The 22,834-nt window shown below is 53.1% G+C and overlaps 1 protein-coding gene across 4 annotated transcripts in view; it reads left to right on the plus strand.

Annotated features, from left to right (window-relative positions):
• Ephb2 (EPH receptor B2) overlaps positions 1-22,834 on the plus strand; it is a 181,561-nt gene that overhangs the window by 141,173 nt on the left and 17,554 nt on the right. Inside the window, exons 5-9 of one of the 4 annotated variants that reach the window (XM_087907009.1) lie at positions 1,450-1,785; positions 12,191-12,315; positions 19,505-19,670; positions 21,650-21,758; positions 22,548-22,615. In XM_087907009.1, coding sequence (XP_087763135.1) covers positions 1,450-1,785; positions 12,191-12,315; positions 19,505-19,670; positions 21,650-21,758; positions 22,548-22,615 — 804 coding nt within the window. The remainder of the gene's footprint in view (positions 1-1,449; positions 1,786-12,190; positions 12,316-19,504; positions 19,671-21,649; positions 21,759-22,547; positions 22,616-22,834) is intronic. The other 3 variants (XM_087907010.1, XM_087907011.1, XM_087907012.1) reach the window with 3 other exon arrangements.

Raw genomic sequence — 22,834 nt, forward strand, 5'->3', positions numbered from 1 at the left:
CTCAGAGGTCTCGATTCACAGAAGGACAGGAGGAGGCTTGGCAGAAGAGCCAGGTGACACATGCAACGGGGCTGCTCAGCGCCCAGGCTGGACCTGCAGCCGCAACCTCAGGTCAAAGGTCAACGGACTCTCGGAAAACAGCAAAGTTCTATTCCCTACGTCGGTCAGGGATGACATTCACAGAGCTGACCCCAGGGGCTTAGACCACACAGACCTATTCTGTCGTGTGGAAGGTGAATTCATGATGGCCTCTAAGGCATCTGGCTTCCCCCCTTACAGTCACTTCTCCTAGCACAGCTACTGAAATTCCAGCCATCTCTGTGTCTGTCTGTCTGTCTCTCTCCTCTCTCTCTCTCTCTCTCTCTCTCTCTCTCTCTCTCTCTCTCACACACACACACACACACACACAGAGAGAGAGAGAGAGAGCAGCAGAAAGGAGAAAAAGACTTGACGTAGCCATCTATCTCCATTTTAAGACACAGCTCTAGGGAGATAGGGTGATGGCTTAGTGGGTAAGGGCCCTTTGCTCTGCAAGCATGAGGACCTGAGTTCAAATCCCTTACAAGCATATAAAAGGCCAGGCACTTAGGAAGTAGAAAATGGCTGATCCCAGGAGCTAGCTGGCCAGCCAGCCGAGTACAATAGTGAGCTTCCAATTCAGTGAGAGACCCTGCCTCAAAGCAAGGCAGAGAATGATCCAAAAGGATATTTGATATCCTTGCTTCAACCCCCACATGGTCTCACACACACACATCCATGTGATCACATGCATGCAGCACACCCACATAGTCACACATACACATGCTTACATACCTGCACACAATCACTCATATATGTCCACATACTCATGTGTATACACACATAAACACGCATAAAATATACTACTCAGCAACTTCTCCTCTTGATCAGTGGCTTGATCAATCACAAAGGCTGGGAAGTGTAATCTTTCAGATACACAAATTACCTCCCTCAGTGAAACTGGGTTCTGCTGTACAGGGAAAGGGCCAGCAAGATGGCTCCATGAGTGAAGGGGCTTGCCCTGAAAGCCTGGTGACCTGAATTCAATCGGCAGAACCCACATAAAGGTGGAAAGAGAGAAGCAGCCCCACACTGTTGGCCTTTTCTCGCTGGAGAACATGCACACCACACAGGAAGGAAGGGAGGGAGGGAGGGAGGGAGGGAGGGAGGGAGGAAGGGAAAGAGAAATGATAGTATGTAGGTGTCACCCCAAACATGAAAACACCATCCCCAGGAACAAATACTAACGAGGCTGGAGCCTGGAGGGAAGCAGGTATTGATTCTCAGCAGGATGGCATGTTCTAGAAGCTTCTTTGGGTAAATGGAAAGATATGGAGGAAGCCTTTTTAGTGGGCTGGGGCTGGGGGAGGCAGTGGGCATGGAGTGGGGAAGAACCCACAGCCTCCACTGACCCTCTTGTCCTCTCCATAGCAATTCCATCTGCGCCCCAGGCTGTGATCTCCAGCGTCAATGAGACATCCCTCATGCTGGAGTGGACCCCACCCCGAGACTCAGGGGGCCGCGAGGATCTGGTCTACAACATCATCTGCAAGAGCTGCGGCTCAGGCCGGGGTGCCTGCACCCGCTGTGGGGACAATGTGCAGTATGCACCCCGCCAGCTGGGCCTGACCGAGCCGCGCATCTACATCAGTGACCTGCTGGCGCACACGCAGTACACCTTCGAGATCCAGGCTGTGAATGGTGTCACTGACCAGAGCCCCTTCTCACCCCAGTTCGCCTCTGTGAACATCACCACCAACCAAGCAGGTGAGCCCCGAGGGTACAGGGGAAGGGGACTGTCACTCCATGCTGTATCGTGCCCTGCGAGGCTCAGGAGATAACTGAGGCCGTCTCTCTTTCAAGACTGTTTATGTGCTAAGATGGTCATGTCTGTCCATCATCTTCGCACTGAGGAGGCTGGAGCAGGAGGATCTTGGATTTGAGGCCAGCTTAGGCTGCATAGCAAGATCCTGTCTCCGAAAATCAACAGTTAGGGCTAGGGGTGTAGCTCAGTACTAGAGCACTTGGCTAAAAGGTATAGGACCTAGATTTGATTCCTGACACTTTAAAAAAAAAAAAAAAAAAAAAAAGGCTTGCCTGTGCTTCAGCACTCCCAAGGGGACAAAGTGGCCCTCTGCCCTGGAGTTTATAATAGTGGCTGCCTCTTGTGGTGCACACGTCACAAGAAGACCTGGCATGCGGTGGCTTAAGGAAAAAGAGGTGAAGAGGTGAGACTTGCAGATTGTGGGTGTCTGGTCCGTGGAACTCTTGACCCACGTGTCTCCCTACTCTGCCCAAACTGAGTCAGGAAGGAGAGAGGAGCCCCAGGACATGATGCTGCTTGATCCAGGTGGGTGAGAGTGGCTGGGCTTGGTTGAGTGGCCTCCTGGGTCCCCTGAATGTGAGATGTCATCTCTGCAGTCTCGGGGCTAAGTGGTCATGGCAGATCTGGAGGGACCTCCAGTAGTGTCCACTTATGCTTCCTAGGACACTTAGCCCCGTCCAGCCTAACCCCAGCACAAGTTTGATCCTAAGACACTTAGCCCTGTCCAGCCTAACCCCAGCACAAGTTTGATCCTAGGACACTTAGCCCCGTCCAGCCTAACCCCAGCGCAAGTTTGATCCTAGATGTGAGTCTCCAGAACTCCTCTTTGTCAATACTCTTTGTGGCTCTGTGATACACTTCCATGGTCCACTCTGCGTCCCTTCAGGTAGAAGGGTGTCAAGCAACAGTCTTAGCAACAGCCCCTGACCCATTCAGGAACACTCCACACTGTGGACTCTGTGGAATAACCTAGGTGATTATGATACCATGGGGTAGACAGTGTGTGTCCCTGGTGTATTATGGTACCATGGGGTAGACAGTGTGTGTCCCTGATGTATTATGGTACCATGGAGTAGACAGTGTGTCCCTGGTATATTGTGGTACCATGGAGTATAATGCCAAATAATGAGCTCTTCCCTCAACAGAACTACAGCCTACAGAGGAGAGAAAAGCTACTCCTCAGCTTGCCCTATCTGGGAAAATCTCCTTTCTGGGAGATTTTGGAGGCAGATATTCAGGGAAGACCAGGAAGGCTTCCTGGAGGAGGTGGGTTGTTGCAGCCATAGTTTGCAGAACTGAGGGAACCCAGGACAGCAGTGGAGGGGGCCTCAAGGAAGAAAGGGGACCCACTGAATCTCTAGGCACCCTGATGAGAGTTGGAGAGGTCAGGGCTAAGGGACTCTGGTGCTAGAGTGTGACTGTGGGTCTGTGTTCTGTGTCAGAACATGTAGCCCTACTGGTCCATGTGTTTTGATAACTATGTTTTTAGGGTATCTGCCTGGCGCCCTGTAGCTTATCTGCATGTGCCTTTGTGAGCATGTGTGTGTTCAGCCCTGGGGAATGGAAAGGGCCTATATTTGACTATAAATGTGGCTCTGCTGTCTGTTTTTGTGTCTGAGAAGAAGTATGGCTTCTCATGGGACTGTGGGATGTAACTGACTGAAGATGTGAGGGGCTGTATCAGTCAGCTACTGAGATGATAATGCTAAGTAACAAATGTACCCCAAATCCAGTAGTTTAGAGCAGTAAACTACTATAAGAACATTGAGCTTTCCTTAGTTTGGAGTCCAGAGGGGTAAGACACCTTACAGAACCTCAGAAGCTACAGCTGTTGGCCAAGATACCAATAACAGCCCATGGGGCTCAGTGGTGAGGCTCTCCATCTTGAAAAAACTCAGCTGGAGCCCAAGCTACAGCAAGGGGAGGGAGCAATGTTTTTCACTGGGAGAAGGTAAAAAAGGAAGTTTCTAGAGCTCTTCCTGGGCTCTGGAGAACTCCCCCAGCACCTTCTGGGTACCCAAGATAGAGGGAGAGCTGTTGCTAAGAGCTTTGGTGCTTAGCTGCAAAGGTTGGTGCCTGGGCTGCTGAGAAGGGTCTGTCCTGTCTAAAACTGGGCATGCTCAGAGAAGGGAGTGCAGGAGAGGTCATGGAGGGGTGAGGCTTATGGAAGGAGAGGCTTGGGGGAGCCCTCAGGATTGAAAAACAGAAGGAGGGGCTAGGGAGATGACTCAGGAGGTAAAGTACTGTGTAGGTATAAGGACCCGAGTTGAGTCTCCAGAACCTACATAAAAACTAAGTGCGGTGGTCCAAGCTTCTAACCCCAGTCCCAGGGAGGTAGAGACAGGAGGATCCCCAGAGTTCACTGGACAGCAAGTCCCGACTAGTAAGAGACCCAGGTGGACAATTCCTGATGAATGACCCAAGGCTAACTTCTGGGCTCACATGAAGGCACACATAAACTAAAGGAGGACATGGCTTTCCATCCTAGCATTGACATTTGCTTACTTATGTCCTAGTGCAATGGTCAGCTATTACTGCAGTAGTGCTGTGTAACAAAAACACAAAAGCTCAGTAGACTAGAGGAACATTTGTGTTTTCCCTCACTGGCTCCCCTTGCGGGGCCTACTGTGCTAAGCAGGCATCCATGGTGTAGGCTCTCTCTCCAGTCTCTTCTATGACTCAACACCATCCCCATGCTCATTCCTCTCCAGGTGAAGGGTGGGTGTGTAGCAGGAACCACACTGTATCCCTCAGCAGTAACAGCAAGTCCACGGCCAAGGCCAGCATCGAGGGGGTGGGAGGTGTGTTCTGCCTGCAGAGAGTGGGCCCTGCTGTTCCTGGGCTGAGAACCAGAGACACCCATGAAGTCACTTCCTCACTTGGGTCTCAGTTTCCCCCACCAAACTGTGCGCTGCCAGTACCACACAGGAGCTTTTCGGAACTCAGGCTCCTGATCTGCATCCAGGCCTCCTGAGGGAGAGCCTAGGAGTGGCATCTGATGTTTATCGAGGGACTTGAGTCTTTCTTACTCTCAGATCTGAGAAACTTGAGTCCAACTGAGCCCAGGTCCCTGGGCTTTACTCCTTCTCCTACTTCTGTCCGTTCCAAGCCCTCTGAAAAGCCCCTCATCTCACGGCCAAGCCAGAAGCTGGGCAGCCACATCCAGCCTTCCCACATTACCAGTGAGTAGGCTGAGACACAGAGGCTGGGAGACGATCTTATCACTAAGCGGCTCAGCTCTTGATTTAAACCTGGGACCAGTGGCCTCTGAGTCCAGCCTGGAACTAACGGTTCTGCCTGTAAGGACTTCCACTGTGGGTACAAGGTAGACCATATACAGAGCCCATGTCACAGCTTCCTGGGATGAGACCCGGGAGTGCCCACCAGTGCAGACCACTGCCTTCTCAGGCGAGAGACTTCCTGCATTAAATAAGCATTCGAGCTGGGCTCTGCCGGCTGGAGAGATGGGATGGATAGAGAGGGAGGTGTCCGTAGGGAGAGAAGTGCAGGAGGTAGTGGACAGAGGGCCCCCTGTTCCTCCTGCTGCAGGGCCTTTGCACGTGTGGCTCTGGCCTGCCTTCAGACCTGAGCTCATCACACTGACGGTCTTGACTCAGGCATCTCGTCCCAGCCCAGCGTTGGGGTTTCGCATTCCTGCAGCTAAGATTTAGTTTTATGTCTCTGGTCATTATGCGTCTGTCTGTCTGCCTCACCATTACCGCCCACGTGCAACGGTCTGCTTTTCCTCACAGAGACTGTTCCAGCACCCAGGAGGGGATACCCCACAGCGAGCTGTCCAGAAGCATTCAGCTGGTTCGGGGAAGTGTGCAAGGGGATGAGAGGGGGAGTTGTGCCAGGGGACCGGTCGGGAGGGGTTGTGCAAGGGCATCGATGGGAAGGACAACATGAAGAGCTGGGTTGGGGGGCGGCTGGCGATGATGGAGACTGCAGAGAAACAAGGCAGGGACCTCAGGTCCAGACCAGTGCATTCAGTGGTGGGTTTTGGACAGACCCTAAAATTCAATTTATAAATATCTAGCTCACTGCCTTAAAAGGAAAAAGCCTTTCGTTTGGGCAAGCACTGGGCTGCGCTCACAGTCCCCTGGCACTCGCCGGGGCCAGAGCTGTCTTCTGACTTCATAAAGCCGTCACGCGCCTCCACCCACACTCTGCCTCTGTGGAGTGCCTTCTGCCCAGTCACAAGTGGCACTCGGGGACTCAGGAGGGAGACTGGGCTGGGCTTTCAGGCCTTGCACTAGAAAAAAAATGCCAAGTCACATGCCCAGGCCCACCATCTAGGAATGAAAGACCCAGGTCTGGGCCCAGCTGTCAGAGCCTTTGGCCTCTGTCACACAGCCATCCTGCCCCTTCACACAAGAACGCACAAGGGCAGCGAGACCACAGGACGAGGCAGACAACTTTTTGAAGAGGTAATGTTTATGTGGACATCCAAATGAGAAGCAAGACAGCTGGGTGGCCGTGAAGGTGGAGGGAGGAACATCTCAGTCACGAGGGCTAGCCAATAAGTTCACGTCTGCTCTCTTTTCCCCGTGGACCTCCTTCCTTAGAGGGCTAAGGTGAGGGATTCAGCTACTGTCCCCGGTGCCACCAGGCTGCATGGCACAGGCAGGTAAAACCCAGAGGTCCCCTGCATCAGCACAAAGCCCATCACACTTGTTCAGTACACGTGGGTGCTCGGCTATATACCTTTCCCCTTTTTATTTTGAAGTGGAGTCTCCCTAAATTGCCCAGGATGATCTAAAACTCATTCTGTACCCCCCACATAGACCTTGAATTTGAGATCGTCCTCCCTCAGCTTCCTGAGTAGCTAGAATTATAGCCCCTGGACCACCAGACCCAGCTTCTGTCCCTTGTATATTGAGAGTGTGCAAAATTCTGATTCTTTTAGGCATGTCTCGATTTCCTTCAGCTATGAGCCACCCTGTGCCACTGAGACCCCTTCAAGTCCATGCCCAGAACCCCTGATAGCTCTCCTTCACCCACAGTGTGCCAGTTTTTTCAGCCTCCCAAATTCTTGAGCATCCCACTGGGAAAACCCCACTCTTTTAAGTTGGGACTCAATGCAGGTAATACAGGGAAATCTCCCAGCTTAAGGGCCTCCTTGCCACATAAGGGACCACATCCCCCAGGATGGGGGTGTAGACACCTTTTGGGGTCATGGCCCTGCTCATCACAGCAGGTAACGAGGTTCATATTGAAATACCCCACATTACAGGGGCCCCAGGTCATCTCATGCATATCTCTTGCTACACAGAGGGAAACTGAGGCTCAGGAGAGATTCCTAATTGGCTTCTCAGAATCCCACGGGCGTGCTTAGCAGAGCAGGTACCCTGCCCAGGTCTGCGTCCATGACACCATGCCACGTGGCTCCCTTGACGAAAGACTTTGAACTCTCCAAAGCCCTTTACGTCCCGTACTCCTCTGATCCCGGTGCCCTGCTGGGTCTGGGCACACAATGCCTTCTGCTCTGGAACTGATAAGAACTTGTCTTCACCCTCTTCTCTCCCTGGGAGGCGGAGAGGATCAGAGAACTCCGAGCAGGGGCCTGGGGAAAGAGGAGAGAGAGGAGAGAGAGGGCGAGGGAGACCGCATCCTGTGCTCTGATCCTTTGGAGGTGGGAGGCAGTGCTGACTGAAGGTGCCATCCATGACGACACAGGCTCGCGGCATGGTGCAGGAGGGATGTGGGACAGGCCGAATGACAAAGCCGGCGACAGAAGAGAAGCACATGCAGCAAGTTTGCAAGTCTCCGGACAGCCCATGGCAGTCTCGGGCCTGGTAGAGGCTTGCTTGTGTTTGCATCCACCCGCTCCAGGGCCCTGTGGGTATCGTGAGGGTTCGGCTCCCTGTGTGGCGGTGAGAGCTGTCTGTCCGTTAGTCTGCAGTGGCTCCAGCTGCTGTGCAATGCGAAGCCGCTAGCACAGCATTCCTCAACCTGTGGGTCGTGACCCCTCTGCACCTCGGACCATAGGAAAACATAGATAGGTACATGATGATTCATAACAGTAGCAAAATTAAAGTTACGAAGCAACAAGTAATTTTATGGTTGGGGGTCACCACAGCATGAGGAACTGTATTGAAGGGTCTCAGCGATAGGAAGGTTGAGAACCACTGCCCTAGCAGGTTATCCTGGGTACAAACTCCTGGCAGACACAGGGAACTGAGACGGCAGCCAGACAGACACACGGGCCTTTTCAAGTCATGTTTGCCTATGTCCCGCTGGCCAAAGGAAGTCCCATAGCCAGTCTCAGAAGCAGAGAAATGAACCCTGAAAAGTGACCGACAGAGGGGTATAGTTCTAGAGGGACAATCGATACAGCCAGTCCATGGTGGCTTGGTCAGAATGGAGGTGTTCTTTCTCTGATGTGTAAAAAAATATTGGAAAATAGGAAATGTGGAGTCATCGGGAGCCCAGGCTCCTCAACACATCTTATCCTCATGGGCCACACTGGCTGCAGCCTCTCCAGCTGTCACACACATGTCCCAGACACGAGGATAATGGGAGTTAGGAGGAGACTGCTTTCCTTGTTAAGTGACTTCCTTCAGGTTTTATGTAAGAGTTCAGCTTATATCTACTGGCAAGCACACATGGTCACGCAGGCTAGGAGAGAGGTTGAGGAAATGTAGTCTTTTAATTGGGCACAGTGCGCTTAGCTGAAAACTTGAATTTTGCCCATGTCAGAGAGATTGACTATTGGGAAGGCAGCAGGAAGTGTCGAAGGAAAGGAGCCTGGGTGGACAGAGTGAAAACTTGCCTGCAGTCAGCCTGCCTTCTTCCCTTCCTCCCTCCCTCCCTCCCTCCCTCGCTGACCCTGCCAATAAATACCCTTGAAGCACCTACTCTGAGCCACACGCTGTTCCAGGCACTGGTGGCAAAGGATTGAATGTATATCAGGCGGAGAAGAGAGACAGTCAGGCATGATGTCTCTGAACGGATGACATCTGGGTGGAGACCTGAATGAAGATGAGGGCCACTGACCTCGGGAAGGCGGAAGGGAAGAGGTTTCCAGGCAAAAAAGCAGGAGCCAAGACCCAGATGAGAAGGAGCTCAGTATATTTGAGAACGTGAAGGAACAGAATGGATGGTGCTTGAGAGAGGGGGGATGAGGAAGAGGAGGTACCAGGCAGGGCCTCCATGGCAAGGTGGGGCATCTGTGGGGCCATTCATGGGAACGAGGGCAGCAGATGGTTCTGGGAGGAACTATAGCCTACCTGGGTCTGTCTGAGGTGGGGCCTCGGACTGCCCAGTGTGTGCTTACCTCTCCCCGTGGTGCCTTAGCTTACTGATTCTTCTCACCTGGTCATGGATTCCTTCACCCTCAGTGCTCTGAGATCCTGAGTCACAGGAAGTGAGGTGTGACGTGACCAGTCAGCATTCCTGCCTCCTGTTTCTATGACCTCTGCTGGCATCTAGAACTAAAAGCTGGCCCTCCACTTAGTCTGTGGGGACCACCTTGTAGGATCCTCCTCATCTGCCCTCAGAAATCCCTCATCAGCCCCACCATGCCTTAGGGAAGAAACATAACTCACAGAGAATTCAGCTGGCCTAAATCCCTGCCAGGGATGTCTTTCCCTACTCTTCCCAGGTCTTGCTAGAGGCCAGCAGGCCCCCTGACCACCTGCTGCAGGAGAGCTGGCTGACCGACTTCCCCCATCCCCTCAGGCCACAGGCCTCTTCTGTGTTCTGCCCCCTGGGGCTCCATCTCCTGGCAAGGGTCACAGGGCACCACTGACCCCATAGCCTGCTGGCATGCCCGGCTGATAATTGAAAATACCAGAATTCCCTGATGTCCAACTTCCAGGGTAACCTGACCCAGGGTGGGCGCGGCGGCAGGAGGGGCTCCGGACAGCTTCCAGCCTGTCCCTTTTCTCACTTCTAATCCTTGGATTCCGAGAGAGAGGCCAGCCCCCAGGCCTGCCTTGATCATCTTCCCGGCAGATGCCGCCTCCTCTCCATGCCTGAGTCACGGGGCTTAGGGGCTCAGAGCCCAGGATCTGCCTGAAACCCAAGCCTGCTGCGACCCAGACCCCCTCAAGCCTGTGGTACCCGCCATGCCTGGAGGGGGGCAGATTGGCTTCGAGTCTACAGTCTGGAGCATAAGGTGTCCTCACAAGCCCTCGCAGGCTTCCCTCGTCTGCCTGTCTCACTGGAGGGAGAAGGCCGATTGGCCTTGAGTTTGCCTGGGTTTGAATCTGGGGTCCATTCCTTGCTACACGTCTCTTTGGGCATGTTTCTTTACCCCCCACCCCCGACTTCACTTCCTCCTCTGATGAGTGGGTATAATAATGCCCAACTCACAGACGACATGCATGTTAACTGAGTTAGCTGATGAAAAGTGACCGTGTGGGTATGAGTAACCAGGGCCTCCTCTGGGTGGGCATCATGGGCTCACAGGGTCCCCCAAGAAAGTGAGCGGAGTGGGCAGAGGAACAGGCATTCACACCCCAGGGCTTTCAGGACAAGGCCAGACTCCGAAGGCTGGGCCCACGTGCTTCAGCGACATGGTTCCCACCCCTCTAGAGAGGCCACTCTGTGACTTACAGCTAAAGGGACTGTGGAGAGTGTGACCTGGGCATCATCTGTGAAAGGTGACCTGGAAAGTGGACCATATGCCCCACCAGGGCTCAGCTGCTAGGGACCTGCCTCCTGCTGTGTGACCTTAGGCAGACCACTCCTCCTCTCTGAGCAAGCTCTAGCTCCTAGCAAAGTCAGCTTCACCTGGCAGTGGCTTGGGAGTCTGGGTTCGCAGGTTTGCAAGGTCAACATCCGGGGGTGGGTAGGCAGTGTGAGGCGTATCCAGGACTCCCCGTTACACTGGCACGAGCTAAAAAGAGGGGCAAGCAACAGGACCCATTCTACCACTCGGCCTTGCAGTTGGAGTAAACCGGAGGTTCCAGAAGCAGCAGCCGGGGGCCCTGGCTCCAGTCTGGGTTCTCTGGTTCCTCTTTACAGAACCTCGTGTGGTGCTGGCCTAGGGGACAGGGGCAGGGGAACTCACCGGGCAGAAAGAAGCACATTTTCTCCCATGAGTCTGTATGGCTCTGACTGGCCGGGTGGAGAGGCTTCACTCTGGAAGGATCCTAGCATTCCCAGAAGGAGTTCTTCTTACCTGCTCAGCCTTCACACACGCATCCCTTCCATATTTACAGTGACCCTACTGCATACGACAGGGGTGTGGAAGCTGAGGTTCCTCGAGGTGAGAGACCCTGTCCAGGCCACAGGTCAGTGAGTGGTGGGGGAGTGAGCAGACTCAGTCACACTGGCCTCCAGGCTGAGGGGTCTGGGGAAACAGGCAGCGTGCTGGAGCTCTCTGCTGGAGCTGCCGGATTGCAAATCCGACAGCATGGCCAGAGGCCAGAGGGCAGTCTGGGGAAGACAAGGCAGAATGGAAATAGCTAAGTCATCTCCAAAGTCAGAGGCTCCTGAGCTCCCAAATGACTAAGCCGAGCTGATGCCCAGTACAGCCAAAGCCCTGGGAAGCAAGGTAGGACCTGTGAGAAGTGTTAGCATCAGTGGTCAGGAATCTCTTTGTTAGCCAGGATGGGAAACCTGCCCATCACAGGGCCAGGAAAGAGATTAGGAAGCATTTCCTATGCCCTAGGAGACCTCAGTCCCCCGGGGGACCACAAACCCAGGCCAGAGAGGCACTTTGGAACCCAGGCGTGGATGGGCCCCCTCAAGGAAGAGCAGGGCTCTGAAGATCTTCCACCCTGGTCCCCACTACTATGTACCCCCTTACGCAGGGCCACTGTGACACACAGCAGGTGCAGGGTGCCCTGGTGGAAGAGGCAAGAACCAAACTAGAGTGTTAAGAACGAACAGATCAGAGAAATGGCATTGACGTGGGCTCAGCGCCTGGCTTTCTTGAGGTCTTCGTTTCCATATGTACAAAACGAAGAAACGGGAGTAAATAATTTGCGACATCCTTCCAGCCCACTTCACATCCCCCTCTTAGCCCCCTTGCTGAGAACACAGATTGCTGGTGGGCTGGGGTTTGTAGATTGACTATTTGATGGACTTGGTTGAGGGTAAAGTTCTTGTGGCAAACACCTGACTGGTTCAACATGTATGACACATTGGCAGTGTGTTTACTGTACCGCCTCTAGCTCTGGCACACTGTCACTGGCCATGAGAGAAACCCCAGCCCCTACCACAGTTCAGCACCCCCTATCAGTCCTTTCTCTGGTTCCTGACCCCCACTGCCCTGCTTTCTGCCCTCCCCCTCTTCTCACTGGTCTCACAGTTCCCTATCTACCCAGGCCCTTCTCAGGTAAGCCACACTCCCTCATGCCTATTTTGACCCCTGACCTCTGGCCTCTCTTACAGCACCCTCGGCCGTGTCCATCATGCATCAGGTGAGCCGCACCGTGGACAGCATCACCCTGTCGTGGTCCCAGCCAGACCAGCCCAACGGTGTGATCCTGGATTACGAACTACAATATTACGAGAAGGTATCCGTGTCCCCACCTGCCCCAACTCCCCAAGAGTTCCTCTCCCAATCTCAGCCTAGAGGCCTGGCTCCTGCCAGCCTCAGGATCAGGCTGCCTGGCTCTCCATTGCCTCTACTGCCCCTGCTGTGAAGTCTTGGGCAGATGCCTTGACCTCTCTGAGTCTCACTGTTCTGGTCCAGAGGACCCGCAAACACTCTGAATGACATACCACACTCGATCCTTTTGCTATCAAGACCTCTTTGGACTTGACCTTCAGAGACCTGAGGTTGTGATAAACTGTTGTTTAAAAAAAAAAAAACAGTAACAAAAATCTGTACTTAGTGATAATAACTGGACTTCACCTACTAAAGGCGCCTGTGTAGGGGTGTACCCCTAGAGACTACAAGGGCCTCTGGGAAAGATGAACTCCTGTCCAAACTAAGGTATCAGTGATGAATAGGCGGTCACTGTTATATAGGAGACACAGTTGAGGGTGCGCCTACAGTGAGCCGACAGCGGACAAGAGGGTTCTTCCTAAAGGCTGAGAGGAAAGCTACACTTCCTTTAAGCCACTCTGGGTCTGCTGTGGCGCTGTCTGCACCGAGGCACCTTGGGCTGACTGGCTGGGGAGATCTCTCCCCAGTCCTTTCGAACAGACCTCACTGCTGTTTCAGGGACCTGTGGCTGGAAGCCACGCATGCACGGAAGACTAATCAGCCAGAACCCATTCGAATCCTCAGGCAGGTGTCCTTTCTCCTCTGAGCTTCTATTTCCACATGGATGGGTCGGAGAGAAGTCTGGCACTCCACGGGGACCATGAGGAGAAAGAGAGGAGGCAGGAACCAGCGCCAGGCACATCCCTGGCCTCCCTGCTCCCCTGCTCTGTCTCCTACAGGGTGGCCTAATACATCAGGGCAGTACCACATGGGACCAGAGAGCGTGAGGTCCACACACTACAGGGCTGAAAGAGTGGACATAACGGTTGGCCTCCCATACAGATAAACACCAGAGGCCCCATGACCTGCTCCTTTGACTGGTAACCTCTCTTACTTATACCCAGAGAGACCACAAGGACCCCAGGGAAAGGAGATACAGGTGACGTAAACTTCTGTTCAGACTAAGGTATCAGTAACTGATAGGAAGTCCTTTGTGAGCCCACAGGGAGCAAGAAATGGCTGGGGAGTCGTACCATCAAGGCTCAGAGAAGACAGTTGGAGACAGTGACAGTTGAGTCCACTGGAACCCACTTTCTGAGACCTCACCTAGCCCTAGCACCCCATCAGCTTCTGGGGTAGCTGATGTCTTCTGTCACACACTAACCTGGCCTCTTGTTCAAGTGCTCCTAGTCACTGGCTTCTTTGCATGTCTGGGAGGTCAGGGACCACCTCTCTCTAGCCACCACCTTCTCCCCAGAGCCCTGAACCAGAAGCCGAGAAACAGATGGATGAGTTGAGTGAAGTGTGAACCCATCTTCATCATTGTGCCCAGTCACTGCAACCAGCTGTCTCCCCCAGAGAGACCTGCACACCCCTGATTCCCACCTCTCCCCTACACCCCAGCTTTTGACCTCTCCGCCACATCCTTCCCCTTCTGGTCTCTCCTATCTGCCTAGCAACATCTTTGGGGTACCACAGAAACACTGCCATCACTACCTCGGCGACCATCTTCCCACAGTCTCTGGAAAGCCTGCATGCTGGCAGCGGGGGCCCTGGTCTCCCTAGGGTGTGAATGATGAATGAGAGCATTGTGTGGATGAAGCAGAGAGTGAGGGATGGAATCTATGAATGAAACAAGAACCAGAGGCAGGCTGGCTGCTTGGGCCAGTCACTTCCTGCCCCTCGCCATCCTGACCAGCCCCCGTTCATCCTCTGGTGTCTCAGCACCAACGTCTTGACCTTCTCTGGGAAGCCTTCGCATCCTGTCAAGACCAGGGCCAACATTTCACCTTCTCTTTGCCCCCTACTGATAGCACTGAGCACCTAGTGAACTCAGCGAGGGTGAGACTTTAGCTCTGCTGCATCCCACGCCTAGCACACAGTAGGTGCTCCGCGGGTGCTTGTTGGATGTTGGGGAAGGGGTCACGGAAGGGCCTGAGTGTCTCCACTGAGGAAAGCAGTCCTGCATCTCACTGGGTCCAGAAGTACTTTGAAGGGGCGGCCAGCCTGGGGAACTGGTCCAGGAAGCTTTGCCTTGCAGAGCCAGTGTCTCTGCTCCCTCCAGCAGGGCAACTTAGCAACGATTTTTTTTTAAAAGAAAAGAAAGAAAAAGGGGGGAAAACTAATTAAGAAGCTTTGCGATTAAATGAAACTGGAAGTATTTTTCCCCAAAGATCAGAGCGGAAATGAGGAATCCCAGTGCAGTCCTGACTGCGACCCATTTCCTATCGCAACAGGCACGCCTGGGAGCCTGGCAGCGGTGTAAGCTGGGGTACCACTGCTCTACTTTCTTGGGGGCTAGATGGCTCCACGGCAGCCAAGTGGCCACCTACCCACTTCTCATAGTCCTCTCTGTGTGCAGGGCACACCACACCATTGCCACAGTTATTCTGGGGCCCTAAAGGAAGGAGAAACTGAGGCACAGAGACACGATGACCTATCAACACTCCATGCTGAGTGGCAGAGAAAAGGATTCAGCCTCGATCTCTCTTTCTTGGTCTCCCTGGTGTTCCTGCCTCTCAGTTTTCTCTCAGTTTTTTTCTTTCATCACTTCTGAGATGACTGGTGACATGTAGATAAGCCCCAGTCCCCTTCTGTTAGCCCCTCTGCTCAGAGCCTGGGGTGTATGTGCCATCAAAGGACAGCCACTGGGCCATTTGACTTCCACCATCACCAGCTGATTCTGGCTGCAGAGAACTTCACCGTCTGAGAAAGAACAAAGGCTGAGACACTTAATAGTCACGTGCGGTGTCCGCCTCAGAAGGGCCAGCAAAAGCCTCGGGGGTAAGAGGTATCTAAGAGGAGCCCACAGTCTTGGCATGAGTGAGGGAGGCCTGTATCCTGGACATTTGAGCTGAGGTTTGAAAACTGAGAGAATTTCACAAAGGGATGTGTGATGAAGGCAGTTATTCAGACAGCGGGCGCAGCAGGCTCAAAGGCCCTGGGGCAGAGCCGAGCAGCTGCATTAGGAGAACAGAGAAATGATCTCAGATCTCAACAAGAACAACACGGCTCGAGAGAGCGCGCCACAGGGGAGCGTTTGGAAAGTGAGGCCGGCTGGGGCGTGTCCTGCCTTCCAGGCCTGCTGAGTCTGGATTTGATTTAGGGTGTGATAGAAGGTTCTGGAATGCTGGGATCTGACTCCGGTTGTGTTAAAGATCTATCCATCCACTGTGTGGAGAATAGAATAGCCTGGGGGAGGGGGGACTCAGCGATGTTTGAGACACCAAGTGAGAAACAGTGACTGCTTGGGTTGGGAGAAGGCTGGCAGCAGAGTCGGTGAGAGGTGGCAGGTTTAGACATTTGAATGTCCAGGTCCCCAGGGACATGACAGGATGACCCTGGGGATGGTGCTGCTTCCAGGGGCATGGCACTTGCCAAGGAGGCTTAGGATACCCTGAAGCATGTGCCAGGGTCAGTAGAAGCAGAGAGTGCAGCCTAGGATCATTTAAGACCCAAGGGGAGGCAGGAGTAACTCAGGGTGGTATCAGGGCAGCAAGATCAACTTTTGCTCTGATGTCCAGCCTTCTAGCATCACCTGGTAAGGGTGGCCAGGTTGCAATAGTGGGATGCATAACTGGCAAGCTGTGGCATCTAGGATCTGCCCTGTGCCCACAATCTATTCCTTTCTGGAAGGCTCCAGAACTTTGTAGAACAAACACTGGGCCTCCCCCCACCAGAGGGCCACCCCTACCTTCCCCACTTCTCTGTCTCCAGAAAGGCCCTTTAGGAATGACAGTAACTTTCAGGTCTCTTTAGCTTGGCATTTCCCCTGATCCACTGAGACCTGCTGCCTTCCTGAGGCTGCCTGAGGCTGCTGGGGAAATGGGCAGCAGGCTCACTGCAGACCATGCATTTCCATCCACCCAGTGTCCCTGGGGAGGTGGCCTCCTTTAGCAGCTTCCCAGAGCCCAAGGGTTCGTACTCTCCACAGCTGGGAGCAGAGTCACTGGACGATGCAGGGGCCCTGACATCCGTGTCAATGTCAATCAACAGAGAGGTCCAGTCAGTAGCTGAGAGAGGCATCCTCCTTGGACGGAGCATGGGATGAACTGTCCAGCTGGGTTTGGTGAAATGGAGCAGGATCTGTCCAGAGACGTCTGAGCATCCCTCAACTCAGCCTTCCTTTACCTATTTTGTGACCGTCCGCAAGGCTATGCTCGCTAGCGGCAGCGCTGATGACGGTGGCCTTGAGAGCTGACATCTGTAGAGTTACTGTGCACAGTGGCCATATCTGTGTGCTAAAAGCTCTAGCCATACTCTGTGGGATCTCCACAGTCACGTGCAGGCTAACCCACTGCTGTTACCTCCTTCACCAATGAGAAGGCCAAGGCTGCCGAAAAGCAGCCACAGTGGCGCAGGCCTGCCATCCCAACACTCTGGAGGTAGAGGCAGAGGGATCAGGAGTTCAAGGTCACATTCTCAGATGCACGGTGAGCCCAGCCTGGGCTGTGTGAGTCTGGCTCAAATGGAAAGGAGGGAGAGATAGAAAGGGAGGGAGGAAACAAACAAGCAGGCAGGCTGGCCGGGGCCTGGTTCTAGTGACCCCGGTAGGCTTCCCTGCATTTCTCCCATCACCCGGTAATACCCAGCCAATGGTACTGCAGAGACAAAGCTAGACCAATACAGTCTGCCTGGCATCTCCATGAGCCATGTGCTTCCTGATCTATTCTAGAGGCTTGGTATTTATTGCTCCATTTTTCTGGATTGGCACACCAAGCCTCAGGGGAGCAAAGGGTCCATCCTGAGGAGACACTGTAACTAAGTAGAAGAGAAACTTGGTATTTAAAAAGGCATCTGATACCATCTCCATCCTCTGCCTGGCTTTAGGGATGCAATCTGGTTCCTTACTGCCTGCCCCCTGGGGGAACCTATGACACCAAGATTACATCTCTTGTCCTCGTATCATTAGGAATTCAAACCCCAAGTGTCCCTAAAGTAGTGCCCACCCAGAATGTGAACTCCAACCTTTGTGCTGGAGCAGATATCATGTTGCACAGCGACACCTACTGGTCAGTCTTGGAATTGCGTCCTAGGTTGGCCGTGCTCTGTACTGAGAGGGGGATCTAGAGATAACTGTGTGGCCCTTGCCTTCGGGAAACCCACATGCTCAGAGAAGACAGGCACATGCATTAGAACAATAGAAGAGGTTTTGCACTCACTACTTCCTTCTGGGACATCCAAAAGGTCCCCATCAGAGTTAGCATTTGTGCTGAGCCTCGAATGATGAGCTGGGAGCAGCTGGATGGAGGAAGAAAGAACACTTGAGACTGGGGAACCTGGTCAAGAGCCTAGTGTCCAAAGAAGTGGGGGGGTCACTTGATAAAACCCAGTAGGGGGTGTGCGTCTTGGTGGTAGAACATTCTCCTAGCATGTCTGAGGCTTTGGGCCCCATCCACAGAAATAAATAAAAATATGGGACCCAAGATTAAATTTGAATGAAGAAAATTTTAATGTAGCCCCCCCCCCCAAATAGAGCATAGGGTATAGTTATGTTACAACACGGGGGCTGGAGAGACTGTTCATTTGGTAAAGTGCTTGCCATGCAAGCTTTGAGGACCTGAGTTCAGTTCCCAGCACCCGTGTTAAAACAAACAATCAAGAACAAAAAACGGGCACTATTATACGGGACACATGCATGATCCACATGTGTGACCGGGTGTCTTTGTCTTAGATAAAGATCCAGAGCTACTTTTCTTTGAGAGCCTGAACCCCCATGCATCTGTCCTAGTTGGAGCTCTGAGGCTGGGGCTTACCCCTCAGCCTCCTATGGGACGCTAGTACCCAGCCAAGGCCCCGTGTAAGGAAGGTGCTTGGGGAAGGTGTGTCAAGCAGCTGGCAGATGTGTAAGTAAGTGTGCACCACGTGAGACTAGCCCTGCCACATCTGCAATCCCACCGCTCAGCTGGATCTATGTCCTGTTCTCAGGTTGCCTGGGGCAACACCCAGGAAGTCAGAATGGTGGTCTGGGAACGTTGCATCTCATGTACTCAAAGTCCTGGGCACTAGAAATGGCTCCATGTGAAGCCTGGTTTTGAGCCCCACAGCAGCCACTACCCAGTACATGTGAACTTGAATGTCATTGTCCCTCTCCAAGCCTCGGTTCTTACCTCCCCCTAGGGTACCAAGACCAAGCAGGGGATCGTCTGAAAAACCCATCAAGGCACGAGATGTGGATCAGCTGCTGTAGTGCCTGCCTGAAATACAAAGAACCCACCTAAAACCAGGCGTGGTGGTACACCCCCATAAACCCAGTACTTGGGAGGTTGAAGTAGGAAGATCAAAGTCAGCCATCCTCTACTGCATATTAAGCTCAAAGCTAGCCTGGACTTCGTGAGGCCCTGTCTCAAAATAAACAAACAAAAAGGCCCAGGGCAGAGTCTGATGCAGAAGTGATGAATGGGTCTCCCCACTGCAGTTTTCAAGAACTTAGTCTAGTCTTTAGAGTTTGTGCACAGTGGCCACTCAGCCTATGTGTATTAGTCAGCTCTTGCTGGAATAATGCTGCAAAACAAGCAGTCCCACAGACACCATGGCATACAACAAGAGGTGGCTACTTTTCTTCCTCATAGCTTTGCATATGTGAATTAAATGGCCCTCTTTCAGCTGAGAGTTGGGTCAGGGTCTTCACACATCTTTTGTTCTGGAACCAGCTACAATTCTCTGGTTCTGGAACCTGATTCAAGCCCCTCTTCTGACAGATGGTGGGATCATGGAAGCCAAGCCAGACCATCAGGCACACGCAGAGTCTACACTGTGCCCCATTCCATGCCTACTAGAGTGTTCACATGGCCAAAGCAGGTCACCTGTCCAGATCCAAAACAGAAAGATCATACGACTGCTTCCATGAGAAGCATTCTTTCTTAACTCATTTATTTTAGTTTTTAATTGTTTTTATTGAGCTATATATTTTTCTCCACTCGCCATGGGAAACACTCTTGAGTTATTCGGCACAGGCATGACTGGGTAAACCTACCACCCGAGAGGGCCTGCCCCAAGGAGCAGCAGAAGATGGTTGGCTCCTGCTCTCTTTAACCGTCTTCTCTGTTTCCCAGCAGGAGCTCAGTGAGTACAACGCCACAGCCATAAAAAGCCCCACCAACACGGTCACTGTGCAGGGCCTCAAAGCCGGCGCCATCTATGTCTTCCAGGTGCGGGCACGCACCGTTGCAGGCTATGGGCGCTACAGCGGCAAGATGTACTTCCAAACCATGACAGAAGGTGAGTAGAGGGCACCAAGCACCAGCCCGCCAATCAGTGAGCCAGTGCACAAATGTGGGGCGCCATTGCTAGGAAGCCTGTGCCGACCAGAAAGCAGCCACCTCCCTCCCTCCCAGATGTGAACCTCTGTGCATAGCACAAACTGTGTGGCTAGCCCTATAGCTCTATAGCCTGCACTTCTGTGGCCCACAAAGGTCCCTGCTTTATTACCACAGATCAGCAAGACCGGTTCATCTTCTGGGATGCTTAAGAGGTCAGACCTACTTTGCAAATCCATGCTAATCAAATCCTTTTCTTTCCCTGCTCTGGATTTTTATCTGTCAAACAAAAGAGCACTGTGCTTAGTTGAGATAGTAAACATTGTGCCCATCTCCAATTCCAGCAAGTTGCAATGAGACTGAGAATTCTAAAGCCCCATCTAAGCTCAACAGAAAGAAGTGCTGGGATAAATTAGTAATGTCTGCCCTGGACAAAGGAATGGGTCTATGTGCTATGTTTGTTTCTCAATCTTGGATTATATGGTTTCTGAGTACCTTTTCTGCTTTAATAATCTTGAGGAATAGTAGATTATAAAGGGGTGGACTTCTGAAGCAAGACAGATGGGATCCCACTTCTGGCTTGGCCCTAACTGTGTAGCTGAAAACAAGTCCCCTAATCTCTCCTGGCCGTGTCCTTTCATCCATAAGAGATGATAACTATGTTACCATCATCATCAAGAACATCAAACATATATAAGTCTCAGGGACCTAGCTCAGAATTGGTTTGAGGATACAGATATTAAGAATAGTATACTTTCCAGGGGCCTGTCACCAGCCAACCAAGTTCTAGGATACATTCTCATGGCTAGATTTCAGTGTCGCGTCTTAGCTTCCAACCTTGGAGCATGGGCATTGGCTCTCATCTGGCTAAACCTTTCAGAGGCTCTTGGGTGACCCTAACTTCCTGTCCTGCTGTAAAGCCTTCCCTGTCTGTTCACCTGTCTTCCAACACTTGCCTTCTCTGCCCTCTGCCCTTTCCTCACCAGCGGCCCCTCCGTGTCAGATGAGGTCACTGGCCAGGCACTGGGCATCGTCCCAAGACCTCTTTATTAACTCCACAATTCTGTTCCAGGGTCCTGTTGTATGCCAGGCCATGTGCAGGCACTGAGAGCCCAAAATGACCTCACCCCCCTGACCTTGACAAGCCCCTCTTCTTAATAATACCATGGAGGAGAGTGCTGGGGGAGAGTGCTAGGGTAGCTGGCACCTGCCCAGCCGATGCCAAGTGCATCTGTGCACTGTCAGTCACATCCCAGCCTGGGGCCAGCAGCTGAGCGCACATGCTGGCTTTGACCTCTTCTTTCCTGGATAGCCTCAAGCCCTTTCTGACCTCCATAGGCTTGGTTTCCTCAAGCATGAGAAACCACTGTAGGGAGCGTATCACAGGGCTGTTAGGGACGTCTCTGTGAGTGACCACTACAGGGGAGTGCATCACAGGGCTGTTAGGGACGTCTCTGTGAGTGACCACTGTAGGGAGCGTATCACAGGGCTGTTACGGACATCTCTGTGAGTGATCGGCAAACAGTAATAGGAGTCCAAGCTGGTTGAGTGTTCACTGTGAGCCATGGATTGTCATAGATTTACCCACAATCCTATAGGGTGAGAACTGTCAGTCTCCCCGTTACTCAGCTGGTAGACTGCTTGCCCGGCATGGTCAGGATTCCTGCCCAGGGAGCTGGGTCCCAGCCGTTCTTGCTTATTACCATGTCAGCGTGGGAGTGCAGGGCTCCCTATGCCCATTTTATAGATGAGGAGGTGAGGATTGAAGCCAGTCATAGGCTTATTCCTTCTCACGTCTCATTTCCTGCTCACTATGAGGCAGTTGCTCGGTTAGAAGCAAGAGAGGAGTCTTGGGGTGACCTCAGAGACCATCATGGTGGAGGGTGGAGGCAGGGTCAGGTCCCCGATCAGACGGAAATAACCATTGCACTGTCTCTGCAGCCGAATACCAGACCAGCATCAAGGAGAAGCTGCCCCTCATCGTCGGCTCCTCTGCTGCTGGCTTAGTCTTCCTCATCGCTGTGGTCGTCATTGCCATCGTGTGTAACAGGTGGGTGGCGGCTTCTGGGCCTGGTCTTCAGCCATAGCTGGGAGCAAATGGGGACTTTCTGTCAGCCACTGGTGGCAGGGAGAGGCTGCAGTAGGCCAGGACACCTTTGGTGACCGCCGACCATCCATTCAGTAGCATCAGGTGCTGTCCAGACAGGTACATGGACAGGGTTGCACACGGAGGCACTTCAGCAGTGAGGACCATTTCAGAACAGTGGGCAAGATGCCGGCAGGAAGCTTGGAGCCAAGGGGATGGTGAAGGAAGATGCCATTCGTTCCAGGCAGAGGCTGAAGTGCTGAAAAGATGGAGGGGCTGGGCATGGGTGGGGGTGGCAAGGCAGAGACAGGAGGGAGGAGCCAATCCCTGATGGCCATAGGACACGATGCCAAGATGCTTCCTGCCTGAAGAGATCCCCCTAACCCCACTTCCCAACCAAGGGCCAGAGTAAGCTCAGGCGGACAGGCAGACAGGTGGACAGACAGACAGACAGAGCTCCTGAGTTTAGTGGCGTCAGAAGCCACAACCAGAACCTGAGGACTTTGCTTCTTCCCTTAAAGGGACTTGGCTGCAGAAAGGATGGGACAGCGTGAGCCCGGGTCTGAGGAGGGAGAAATGGGAAGGGCAAGAGGGACGAGGGCAAAGGCAGACAAAGGACAGACCTAGACACCACCACCTCCAGCAAGGAAGTGGCCTTAAAGGCTTGCCCACCCTCTCTCCCTATCACCTACTGTGGCTCCCACCCCCCCCCGGGTGCCTCCAGGTGGCTCCAGCCCTTTGCTCTTGTTCCAGAAGACGGGGGTTTGAGCGCGCCGACTCAGAATACACCGACAAGCTGCAGCACTACACCAGTGGCCACAGTACGTACCCGCCCTGGGGCCCTCCTCTGCCGTGTCCATGGAGACCCCTCCAGCTGCTGCTGCCCCTCCTCCTCCTCCTCCTTCTCCTTCAAGATTTATTCGTGTTTAAATGCGTCTGCGTGTGCATGAGTCTAGGCATCTGTGTGAGCGTATGAGCTGTGGAGGGGTGGGGTGTCTGTGGGATGTACACCTAACTATGCCCACACAGAGGACATCACA

The sequence above is a fragment of the Myodes glareolus genome, chromosome 6 (assembly GCF_982192425.1).
Source record: "Myodes glareolus chromosome 6, mMyoGla1.1, whole genome shotgun sequence".
NCBI classification, from domain to species: Eukaryota; Metazoa; Chordata; class Mammalia; order Rodentia; family Cricetidae; genus Myodes; species Myodes glareolus.